Raw genomic sequence first — 13,152 nt, forward strand, 5'->3', positions numbered from 1 at the left:
ATTCAAGTTAAAATTATCCGGATAGAAAAGTTTTAAAATTATCCGGAGGAAAGAATAAGTGGATAGGGATAATATCCATTATTTTTCCCTCCGGATAGTATCCGGAGTACTCCGAACAGTTTATGTTTAGAATAGGGATGTTTGATATGAAATATGTTCTCATCAATATGGGTATTTTTGGAATCGGAAAGATGTTCAGAGGCCGGAAAATGATATCCGACGCCATTTTGAAATCCAAAATGGCGGCTTCCGGTTTCATATAAATTGTAAAATTCTGTCAAATACCCATCAATATGGGTATTTTTGGAATCGGGGTGATGTCCAGAGGCCAGAAATTGATATCCGACGCCATTTTGAAATTCAAAATGGTGGCCTCCGGTTTTTTTAAAAAGTGGGAAATACTTGCAAATACCCATCAATATGGGTATTTTTGGAATCAAGGTGATGTCCAGAGGCCGAAAATTGATATCCGACGCCATTTTGAAATCCAAAATGGCGGCTTCCGGTTTCATAAAAAGTTGGAAATACTGACAAATCCCATGAATATGGGTATTTTTTAAATCGGGGTGATGTCCAGAGGCCGAAAATTGATATCCGACAAAATTTTTAAATACCCATATCTTATTATACTTGGAGAAAAACCCTATAAAAAAGCTATAAAATTGTCTCGGTTGATAAGGCACGAAAAAAAGACCAAACCACCCCTCGCCTCTAAATACTACGTAACTTTTGAATGACCCCTTACGAAAACAAGAATATGATGGAAAATAATTCTCTATTCTGCATAACTCGAGAACTAATCAAGCAAATGAAACCAAATTTGGCATGTGAAGGTATAAGGAGATGGTCATAGGGGGTAGCGCCTTAGATAAGAGGGGGGGGGGGGGCTACTTACAATAAAGCAACTCAATCTTATATGGAATTCCGAACAAGGCCGGGCACACTCAGCTAGTTTCATATTTTATGGCATTTACAATGATATCTTATGATCAGGAAAGACAAGCTATTTTGAAATACATCAAATTCTAAGACTGCATCGGGAATCGAACCAACATGGTCTTGCTCTATTTCTGGAACTTATTACCGAATGAGATCAGTCCTTAGATAACAATACTTTTTCGGATAAGAACAGTCAAACGCTTGTGTTCATTCTGCTGTTTTGGATATGTGTATGTAATTGGTTCATTCTTGCGAACGGTTCATCCAAAAAATTCAAATCGGACGTTGTTATGCGGGTGGTCGACTTCCTTTGCCCTTAAGGTCCTTCCTGCAGGGTTGACAATGGAAAAAATACTGTTCCTTATTTCCTGATTTCCTTTTATAATAAATTGATTACAATCAGCGAATCCAAACACATAAAGCAACCAACGATGCAGACAAAACGGTTGCTACGACTACCATGACTAACTCGCTCTGTAACATAGCTCGATCCAAGTGGTAGAAGGATTGCTTGCCTGCTTTGTTACAATGTACAAGGATGAGGAAATAGCTTGATATGAATCGAGAAAAGACATAACAAAAAAAATCCCATTAACACACGTGTATCATCTTTGGCTTTACTTCGTGAAGCATCTTGAGAACAATTTTCTCGTTTCCTTCTATACCGCCCAGAGTTAGCTGTGTTGCACGGGTTGCTTGTCATGAAAAAAGGAAGAAGATTACATCGTTATTACTTTCCCCTTCTGACATAGCATTATCATTCGGTTCGTTGATCGCTTGTCATTTTGTCATTTGGAGATATTTTTGATTGCTCGATGAACCATTTACAGTCAAGCACATACAAATTTGAAACCATTATTTACACTGCAGGCGAATTCGCCTACACGGCCAATGAGATCATCCCAAATTTGAGTTCAGTTTACTCATAAATCGCAAAAAGTGCAGGAACTCAGCGATGAGTAAATTTGCCTCATATTCTTCCAGGTTTTCCAGGTTTTTTTTCAGGAAAAATTTCCCGAATATAAGAAAAGTAAAGATTGAATTATCTCAGTTTATTGGTACCAGTGCCCAGCAAGGTCACTTTCAATTGAAAATCGTCAAGCGACAACGAAGCTGTCAACCATAACTTTCAATTGAAAGTCATTCTGTCTTCTCTTCGAGCATATTCCCTTCAACATCAACAGAACCACTTTCGATCAGTTTTCATGCTGTTTGTTTTTGCTTGACTCTTGTTCATTTCGTCTTCCATTGTCAAATGAGCTTACTTTCGCATTGAAGCGAAGCTGTTCGATCCAAATTCGCGCAGTTTTCTGACTTCTGTTGATTGTTCACTCGGTGGTTTGTTTACCCAACAATATGGGTATTTTGGAATCGGGGTGACGTCTAGAGTCCGGAAAACGATATGTGATGCAATTTTAAAATTCAACATGGCGGCTTCCAGTTAAAACAAAGTGGGAAATGCTGAATGAAAATTTAATTCCGACGCCATTTTGAAATCAAAGATGGTGACTTCCAATTTCAGAAAAGTGGGAAATAGTATCAAATACCTATCAATATAGGTATTTTTGGAATCGGCATGTCGTCTAGAGATTGGAATTCCGGTTCGAGAAAATGCTGTCAACATTGTCAAATACCCATCAATATGGGTATTTTTGGAATCGGGATGACATCTAGAGAATTAAAATCGATATCCGTCGGCATTTTGAAATCCAAGATGGCAGCGTCCAATTTCAGAAAAAAATGTGGGAAATACTGTCAAATAGCCATCAATATGGGTAGTGTTTTAGTCAGGGTGACGTCTGGATGCTTAAAATCGATATCCTACGTCGTTTTGAAATCCAAGATGGCGGTTTCCGATTTAAGAAAAAGTGGAAAATTCTGATGCCGATCCATCAATATGGGTATTTTTGGAATCGGGGTTGCGTCTAGAGGCTGAAAATTGATATTCAAAGTCATTTTGAAATCCAAGATGGCGGCTTCCAGTTCAAGAAAAAGTGTGCAATACTGTCAAATACCGATCAATGTGCGTATTTTTGGAACCGATCGAAAATTTAATTCCGACGCAATTTTGAAATCCAAGATGGTGGCTTCCGATTTCAGAAAAAGTGGTAAATACTGTCAAATACCTATCGATATAGGTATTTTTGGAATCGGCATGTCGTCTAGAGATTGGAATTAGATATGCGAAACCATTTTCAAATCCAACATGGTGGTTTCCGGTTCGAGAAAATGCGGAAAACACCGTCAAATACCCATCAATATGGGTATTTTTGAAATCGGGATGACGTCTAGCGAATAAAAATCGATATCCGTCGGCATTTTGAAATCCAAGATGGCGGCTTCCAATTTCAGAAAAAAAAAGTGGGAAATACTGTCAAATACCCATCAATGTGGGTATTTCCTATATCCCAGTACCGTCTAGCCAGAAACCAATGTTTGACGCCATTATAAAATCTAACATAAATGTGAGAAATACTGTCAAATACCGATCAATGTGGATATTTTTGGAATCAGGGTGACATCCAGAGGCTGGGAATCGATGTCCAACGCCATATTGAAATTCAAGATGGTGGCTTCCGATTTCAGAAGAAGTGTCAAATACCCTACAAATGGCGTTGAATATTGATTTTCAATCCTGATGAATGTGGGTGTCTTAGTGGAATACCTGTATAATGAGAGAGAGAAGGATTAGTAATTTCCATTTAATTCCACTACCTTATTTGCTTATCCTTGACAGATACGCGTATTTCGTCTACAATGTGCAGACCCTATCCCCCTTCTTGTGTGAACTTTTCATGGCCAACTTGGAGACAATTCTGAAGGAGAAAGGACTATTACCGAACCGTTGGTGGAGGTTTGTTGACGATATCTTCAGCGTAGTTAAACGGGAAGCCCTTCCACAAATTTTAGATGAGATCAACAGAATTCACAAGGATATCAAATTCACTCACGTGGTAGAAAAAGACGGGAAACTGGCATTTCTCGATCTTCTAGTCATCAGGGAATCGTCATCATCTTCCTCGCTTGAATACGAAATTTACAGGAAACCAACAAGCACCAAAAGAGTTATCCCCTATACTTCCAACCATTCGTTCCAGCAGAAAATGGCCGCCTTTCACCACATGATTCCACTCAGCGATACAGGAAAGGTTAAGGAATTACAGTACATCTTCGAAACATCAAGACTCAACGGATACAAGGAGACCACTACCCAGGCAATTATCGATACAAAAGCGAGAATTCTACAAAGGAGATTATTTACAACCCTCACCGCAGAACCTGAACCATTGAAACGAGTGTCCGTTCAATTTGATCAAGATATTACTTGTAAGCTAAGACCACAGTTAAAATAATTCGGATTAGATTTAGTTTTCACCAGTAGACATAACCAGTTGAAATCATTGTTAGGATCCACTAAAGACCCAGTTAATGTTTTAGGTAAAGCAGGTGTATATAAAATAAGCTGTAATCATTGTAACAAAGTATATGTAGGACAAACCAGGAGAACTTTAGCAACTAGATTTAAAGAACATATAGCTTAGGTTAATAAGGCCAAAAAGCAAGAGGTAAAAGGCCTAACATATGATTTCAAATCAAAGGTTGCAGAACACATCTTCACAGAGGACCACCAACTATCGACGGAGGACATCACGATTTTACGAACCGTATCTACACGATGGAAATTGGATGTTGCAGAAAGCCTCGAGATCAACAAACAACGTAATTCAACTTTACTCAACAGGGATCAAGGAAACGGACACACATGGCTTTTCAAGTTACTACCTTGGACACATCGACGAGTAAGCAGCGGAGTACCTGTTCCTACAGGAAATTAAATTTAAGTTTACCTAGTTTCTAAGTGCAAATGTACCTGTGTTAATATATATTTGGTAAATGCGATGTTTTTCTTCAGTCGAGTATTAGTACAAGACACTGAAGAAGTCTGCACATTGTAGACGAAATACGCGTATCTGTCAAGGATAAGCCAATAAGGTAGTGGAATTAAATGGAAATTACTAATCCTTCTCTCTCTCTCATTATATTGATTTTCAGTTTCTACGCGTCGTCTCCGTTCCAGAAATACCCAGATCTTGCGGTTTTTGACACTTTTTCTCTAATCCGATGTCTGCCATCTTGGATTCCAAAATGGCGTCGAATATCGATTTTTGGCATCTACACGTCGTCCCCGTTTCGAAAATACCCGTATCTTAGGGTATTTGACACTTTTTCTGAGCCCGATGGCCGCCATATTGGGTTCCAAAATGGCGTCGGACATCGATTTTCTGCACCGATAATTGTAGTGTATTTGTACCGATATTGTAGTGTATTTGAGAATTTTCATGAGCCCGATAGCAGTCATCCTGGACTCCAGAATGGCCTCGTTAATTTAATTTTCGTTTAAGGTGGTTCGCTTCTCCTTCTTCTTCGCATTTCAAGCTTATTGCATACCGCATATTAGCTTATTGCGTGCTCTCAACTTAGTGTTCTAGATGCACTTCCACAGTTATTAATTGAGAGCTTTCGATGCCTGTACCATTTTTGCATTGGTATAATTGTGTGGCAAGTCCAATCATACTTCTATGCCCAGGGAAGTCGAGAAATTTTTCAAACCGGAAAAATTCCTAGACCGGACCGGAAATTGAACCCAGCCACCTCCAGCATGGTTTTGCTTTGTAGCTGCGCCTTTACCGACTGAGCTAAGGGAGACCCCAAGGTGGTTCGCTACCACTTCGAAACTTTAAGTGCACAAATATCAGCTTCCACGACACGCACTACAATGAAACTGTTAAAGCCGGCGCACAATGGATACGTTTTCAGGTTTTTTGACAGTTAGCCCATGCATTATCTGTCAAAAACCCCGAAAACGTATGCATTGTGCGCCGGCCTTTACTACACATTTGCTGCGCTGCATACATGCAGTAGCAATGTGTTGTGTAATTGTAAATTCGAGGTTGATGTGCATTTATAGCCTGGCCATTTGTGGACTCTACAAGGAATCACCTTAATATAAAATAACATTTTATTACTACATTTAATCCGGATGCCATCCCTATCGGCAACCGATATTGTGCGGATACTATATTTTGATGCCTGACGACGCGACGCGTGACAAATCAAATGAGCCTCGAATTGAAGTGAAAGTGGAAAAAAAACGAAGGAAGCAGTTTTCGAGTCTTTGCTTCAAGTGAAATGAACTAATACACTTGACGAACGAAACAAGCGATAGCCATATTGTGTTTGACAGGAGGAATGTACATCGTGACTCGATAACAAGAAGCACAATGACTTACACGATATTGATATTGCTCGAAATGAAACGATTCTGCAATTCTGTTAAATGCAGAACCCTGATTGGTACTACTCCCAGACTGAGTCAAAATTTTATAAATTTTCCACATTTCCTGGCAGGTATTCAAGGTTTTCCAATGGAAAACATAAGGCCAATTTACTCATCGTTGAGTTCCTGCACTTTTTGCGATTTATGAGTAAACTGAACTCAAATTTGGGTTAATCTCATTGGCCGTATGGATGCAAAACGGCCTTTTGATTCGCCAGTTTTCTTCTGTGGTGACATAGGCCGGATGAAATTCGCCAACAGTTCGAATCACAACTTCCCGGTCCCCAAAAACGAATATTTTTAATCACTGTCCTATATTACAGCTCCGAACAATGTGTTGTGATCCAGTAGTTGATTGATCTACAGTGTTTAGATGGCCTGATTACATCTATCAGGTTTGTGAAATCCAATTATGGTGAGGATAACACTCAAGTAGGCGTTATGGTAATGCTGATGACAACTGAATATTTGTTGATTGTTGTTTGCGTGATGATGATGGTGGAAAATAAATCATCGATCCTTTACCGGCCTCCATAGTCGATGCTGGTTTGCCGATGAAGCTGCTTAACCCATTATTGATGGAAGTAACGACGTCCTCGTGTCTCATGTTCCAAATGCGTCATGGTTAGGAGGATTGGAAGAGGTAAGGAATATTTTTTGGAATATCATCTTCCAATATAGAGAACTATGCTATCTACTAGTTCTGCCGGAAGGAGATTCGTGGTGATGGTTATGACGACAACCCTGTCACGTCAACACTGGACCGATAACTGAACTGATTAAACCAATTGGATAGTGCAAGTGGGTATAGGAGTAGGATATCATCTCGAACTGATCACGATGTAGGGTTCCGCAGAGTTGATCAATTTCAAAGACGTTCACTAAATCGGGAGCCCAGCCCTCTGTCATTCAAACTGATCAAATGATTTAGAGTTAATTCAAACTGTCAATGATTTAGAGTCAACTTCACCCGCTACATATTAGTCACCAGGTTCAGTTGGTGAAGTCAGGCCAGCATTGTCGTCATCCCCAGAATATTATATTGTAATCAATTTGTTATAAAAGGAAACAGAAAAGGCAAGTTGCCTCCTGGAGGATTGAAAAAAAAATACCATATGGTGTTGGCAGTGGTTCACTAATTGTAACTTTACGAGGGCCAACATGTGAAATATGCTCCATCGGGGAAAGATTTCCTTTTCAGTTGTGGTTTAATAAGGAGAGCACTTTACTTTTGGCGTAGGATTACGTCTTTCGGCAAAAAAAAAAACAGAATCGACCGCGTTACGAAAAGTGGTCAGGTTTTGACCACTTATAACTTTATCAATATCGGATAGATTTTAATTCTAAACAAGCCAACCGATTGGAAATTTTTCTACGAATCTGCTAAAATGAACACTTCTAGGTCACTATTGAAAATTATACAAATGTCTAATTGTTGCAATGGTGATCAAAATTATCACCGATTGCCTGCAAAAAGCGCTTTCCCTAACACAGATTTCAAAATCGAATTGCATCTGGTGTCGCCGAACGGTGCTTATTAAATCAGCGTGTGTGGTGGTGTCCAGTCGGTCGTCATCATCAGCAGCAGTGCTTTCGGCGTGTGGCGTTGATCATTGTTCTCCAGTAAACAACGAAAGGCTGCACGCAAGCAGCAAGCTGCAGCCCACATGAGCGTTCATTCACCGAAGAAGGAGGAAGATGCCGCACCGCTACTGATCGGATTGATTAGCTCTTCGTAAGTCACTGTGGGCCATCTATGCTAAGCGAGTCACCTTCGTTCCAAACAACATACAACTCGCTATCTGTGTTGAACATCCCAATAGCTCAGAATTACTCAACCATCACGAAAAAATGGTCCTTTTCAGGACCACCATAAATTTGTTAATGAGAATTTGTCAATGTCATCAATCGGATGTTAGTTCTCATAAGTTTAAATCTATCATACCATGCATTTTTAAGGCGACATTGGGGGTGCAATTTCAAAAACCAAAGTCGGTTGTGGCTTGAAAGTGGTCTGATTTTGACCCAGAGTTGATAGAAATTTGATTGAAACGAAATTTTTCTTAGACTATCAATTTTTAAAAGATCACTATTGAAAATCGCATGAATGTGCAACTGTTGCTATGATAATTAAAATTATCATCGACTGCATGGAAAAAGTGCTTTCCCTAACACAGATTTCAAAATCGAATTCCATCCGGTCGCCGAACGGTGTTTATTCTATCATGTGGTGTTTTCCCGAGCAAAGATGGAGATCAAATTGAAATCAAAATTTGCTGTTATGATGTAACTTATTTTGAATACTCCAGTTGATCTCATTTTGGTTGACTTAAAGGTTAACACAACAAAAATGAGAGCAATTTTTTACACTGTTGAATCAAACGGAAAACTAATCTTGCTTTCAAAGAAATCAATTTGATTTCTAATTTTGCATTCATAATGTTTAATTAATTAATTAATTAACGGGCCTGGCATAAATCGTTAGCATCCATGCTTCGCACGCTGAAAGACTTGAGCTCAAATCTCACTCCGGGCATGTAACGAATGATCTAAAATGTGTTAAACAAAACAAATAAACATTAATCGTTAGTTCAACGACAGAGGAGCTTAAATTAAATTTTAAACAAGACGTTAACAGCAGAACTTAGTTAAGTTGCTTTAATTTAAAAAGTCTTGACTGCATAATGAAAGCACAATATGATATCAGACTAATGTCGTGTCAATTGAAATCAAAATAAGCAGTGGCGTTTCCTTAACCTCAATCCACCTGTGCACCCACTCTCAAAACATAAACAATTATCAAAATATTGCTTGCAATGGATAGATATCGAGTAAACTAGAAGATTAGGTGTATTTATCAACCGATTCGAGTATGAATATGTCATTAAATCTGGTTTTGAAAGCTGGTGCTCAGGTAAAAAGTGAGGTTACGGGACGGCACTAAAAATAAGTTTTCATTATGATAGGAACTGCAAATTTTAATATCGATATGCTTTCATCACGAACCCCCCATTTTATCTGTCAAACTTTCATAGTGAATCAAAACAAACATTGTGTAGGACTAGAATTTTGACTAGAATGGGGTACGCTAATCGATTTGCTTGGGACCAATAGGCTAGTCAAGTAGTGAGCCAATTCAAAATCTTTAGTTTCCACCGGATTTAAGGATCACCCAGAACCTAGCGGTAAATTGGGTCAACTCTTGCTCTTTTCCATTCAATCAACTCTCCCTTATGTAGGGATCAAGAGGGATAGCAAGAAAAATATGATTGAATTCGAGAAGCTCGTAAAGAAAGATGAGAGGGTTACTGAGAAAAACTCGGAAAAATCATAACGGGATTGAAAAGGGTTTTGAAATAACTGAATAATAAGAGGGAGAGAAGTAGAGAGAGTGAGAAGTCGACAAAGGAGTAATAGAGGGAGAGGAAGGTGGGATGAGAACGATTGTATAACAGGAGAGAAACAGAGAAATAAAAATAAAAGACAGTCTTGTAATTGCCTTAAGTGAAGCAAGATCAATGAGTTGTTGTTTACTTCAGAGATGCGAAATATCCGAAAAGACACGACAATTGTCGTGTCTTTTCGGATATTTCGCATCTCTGAAGTAAACAACAACTCATTGATCTTGCTTCACTAAAGCCAATCACAAGACTCAAATGGCGTGACTCCCAGTCGCGAATGTTGTTTTCGTGTGTTGTGTACGTGTATGTAATTCTCTAACGCTGCTTTCCAGCTTGTCTTTTCTGCCTTCGCTGCAGCCAGAGCCTTGATCACGCCCTGGTTCCGCCGTTTCAGAGTACGGAATTCATAGATTATTGGGAGGTAAAAGGAGTGCGAGTACATAAGGCAATTCCACTCAGTGCTCAATCGAACGGTGCAGTTGAACGGCAGAACCAGGGCGTGATCAAGGCTCTGGCTGCAGCGAAGGCAGAAAAGACAAGCTGGAAAGCAGCGTTAGAGAATTACATACACGTACACAACACACGAAAACAACATTCGCGACTGGGAGTCACGCCATTTGAGCTGCTGGTGGGTTGGCGATACCGTGGCACGTTTCCCAGTCTGTGGGACTCCGAAACTGTAATAGATAGGAACGACCTACAGGAGAACGACACCAGGGACACCTAGGATGTGGAGCGACTAAACGAATCCTTTGCGAGTTCTTCTGGTGGCCCAACATGGCGAAGGAGGCTGAGAATTACGTGATGAGATGTGAAACATGTCTATCGATTTCGAGAAAAAACCCGCCGGTGCCACAAAAGAAAAAAAAAAGACACGACACCTTATACGATATTTCCTTAAAGGGATGGAAATTCAGGCGACTTCTAACACTTTTCCTATACAAAATTCCAAAACTTATCACCAAAAAGGAAATTGTTTGTTAAAGGTCCCCGAAGATTTTTTTAATTAGTCTCAAAATGAAAGGAAAAGTATCTTCCTTAAAATCGCTGGTTTGTTCTTACTTCCTTCAGAGGCTTCTTTTCTCCGAAAATTTCTTCCAATTTTCTTTGAAAGCATCTTCAGACATGTACTGGAAGTTGTTTCATATGACTGCTCCTGGAATGATGTCTGCTGACTTCTTTTGACTTTTCCCAGGAATGCTCTTCCAATTTCTTTCATCTTTACACGGAAGCTAGTTCCAGTTGTACTACGATGTTTCTTACAACTTCCACCGGAATATTCCTCCAACTTCTTCTGGAGGCTTCTTAAGTATTCCCCCAGAAGAGATTTTGGCTTTCTCCGGAAGATTTTTCTGATTTTTTCCATGATTTATCCTGGAAGCTCCTTCTGACTTTCCCCAAAAGTGTCTTCTGACTTCCTCTATAAATGCCTCTACACTTTCTATATGAGAATTTCCTCCGACTAGCTTCGAAAGCACTTTCACATATTTTCTTGGATGTTTATCTCCTGACAAATTTTGTCAGCTTCCCCAGGAAGTTTCTTCCAACATTCTCCGGAATTTGGAAGTTTCTTCCAAAATTCTCCTCTCAAAAATTTCCCATCAGTAGTGACTTGAGTGATATACCTAGATGACGCTGAGGTGTTATGGCACGCTTTAATTATAATCATTCAATTTAAATCAGATAATTGTCACTAGAAATGAACAAAGTAATTTTAACTTGTCACGTTTGGTAGAAGAATCCAACTGGATTGTGCACTTTAATCCACCACATCAACCTTTAAGTCGCCTAAACTTATGCCACAAATGAACATGTTCCATTCCCTTCCCAGCACCAATACGCTTGTAGAACCACTAACTCGGTCAGCTTGTTTTTATTTACCTAGCCGGCTTAGCTACACAACACACAGCACAGCAATCAGCGTCAGTTATAGTCTATCGTTCAATTTACGTAATTCTCTGCTCGCAAGTATCAAACGCCGATAATAAAGATGAATTTCACCGGTAAAGTTATTCTAATCACCGGAGCTAGCAGCGGAATCGGTGCTGCCACGGCAATCAAACTGTCCAAGTTGGGTGCTTCCCTCGCTCTGACCGGTCGTAAGGTGGACAATCTGAACAATGTTGCCAAGGAATGCACGGCGGGAGCGGCTGCACCCCTTATTATCCCTGGTGACATCAGCCAGGAGGCCGACACGGAGCGGATCCTCAAGACGACGATTGAAAAGTTTGGAAAGTTGGACGTGCTGGTGAACAATGCGGGTATCATCGAAACCGGAACGATCGAGACTACCAGTCTGGAGCAGTTTGATCGAGTGATGAACACCAACATCCGATCGATCTATCATTTGACGATGCTGGCCGTGCCGCATCTGATCAAATCGCAGGGAAATGTAGTCAACGTGTCCAGCGTGAACGGAATCCGCTCGTTCCCGGGAGTGCTGGCGTACAACATTTCGAAGATGTCGGTCGATCAGTTCACCCGTTGCGTAGCGCTGGAACTGGCAGCCAAGAACGTTCGGGTCAATTGCGTGAACCCGGGAGTAACGGTAACGAATCTGCACAAGCGCGGCGGGATGGATGAGGAAACGTACAAGAAGTTTTTGGAACACTCCAAGAATACGCACGCCATGGGCCGTCCCGGCCAGGCAACCGAGGTGGCCGATGCGATCGTATTTTTGGCCAGCGATGCTGCTTCGTTCATTACCGGGGCGAGCTTACCGATCGATGGTGGACGTCATGCGATGTGCCCACGATAAGCGAAAGCGATGATGACGGAGCAAAAATGCAGGACTTTGTGGCGAATCTTGGAATGGAAATCGAGGCATTTATTTTTTTATGTGTGTATTAAATGTGTTTCAATTAAAGCATAAATAAAATACAATTTTGATCATTTGCAGTTGAATGGTGTTACTGTGCATCGATGAACACTTCCATTGTACTGTATTTTTGATTCAAAATTAATTGCTCAAATCAACAATCCTCAAATCAATGTTCCTGGAGATACCTTTAAAATTAATATTATTAATTTATACATACACTCATAAAATAAATCACATCCAGTGGAAAATATCCATGTGAATTCCGCATAACATTCATGTGATCTCATAATTGGAAATTGCACCACAAAATCACGTAAACCTTATATGTCCTCATAAATCTATATGATTACTCACATAGAATTTATTTTGTTATGTGATATGCAGATTAATTTTGTTATTGGAAACATTATGTACGTTTCCAATACAAACGATGTAAAATATTTTTTCAGTGTATTTCAGCTCTTGTAACACGTAGAAAACCATATATTGACATAAGTATACAAATTGCATGTGCTCTAAACATGTGATGTTAAATTTCGTAAAAATTACATACTGCCTCAAATACAGGTTTATAATTTTTACCGTGTTGCTGATAAGTAGAAGTTAAAACTTGCCAAAGAAAGTATTAAGCTAAGTACTAAGATGTCTTATTG

General features: G+C 39.7%; 1 protein-coding gene across 1 annotated transcript; it reads left to right on the forward strand.

The window, feature by feature from the left end:
* Window positions 1–11,573: 11,573 nt before the first annotated feature.
* LOC135708186 (3-oxoacyl-[acyl-carrier-protein] reductase FabG-like) lies at window positions 11,574–12,449 on the forward strand. The gene has a single exon (XM_065230193.1). It carries the CDS (start codon window positions 11,669–11,671, stop codon window positions 12,434–12,436), a length of 768 nt encoding a protein of 255 aa, XP_065086265.1. The 5' UTR covers window positions 11,574–11,668; the 3' UTR covers window positions 12,437–12,449.
* Window positions 12,450–13,152: the final 703 nt, after the last annotated feature.

Source organism: Ochlerotatus camptorhynchus, unplaced genomic scaffold (genome assembly GCF_037179485.1).
Source record: "Ochlerotatus camptorhynchus isolate MF236.1 unplaced genomic scaffold, CSIRO-AGI_Acam_v1.1 ptg000328l, whole genome shotgun sequence".
Classification (NCBI taxonomy): domain Eukaryota; kingdom Metazoa; phylum Arthropoda; class Insecta; order Diptera; family Culicidae; genus Ochlerotatus; species Ochlerotatus camptorhynchus.

What these genes read in the sequence shown, in the direction of transcription:
- LOC135708186 (XM_065230193.1), top strand. Translation starts at nt 11,669, where the DNA reads ATGAATTTCACCGGTAAAGTTATTCTAATCACCGGAGCTAGCAGCGGA.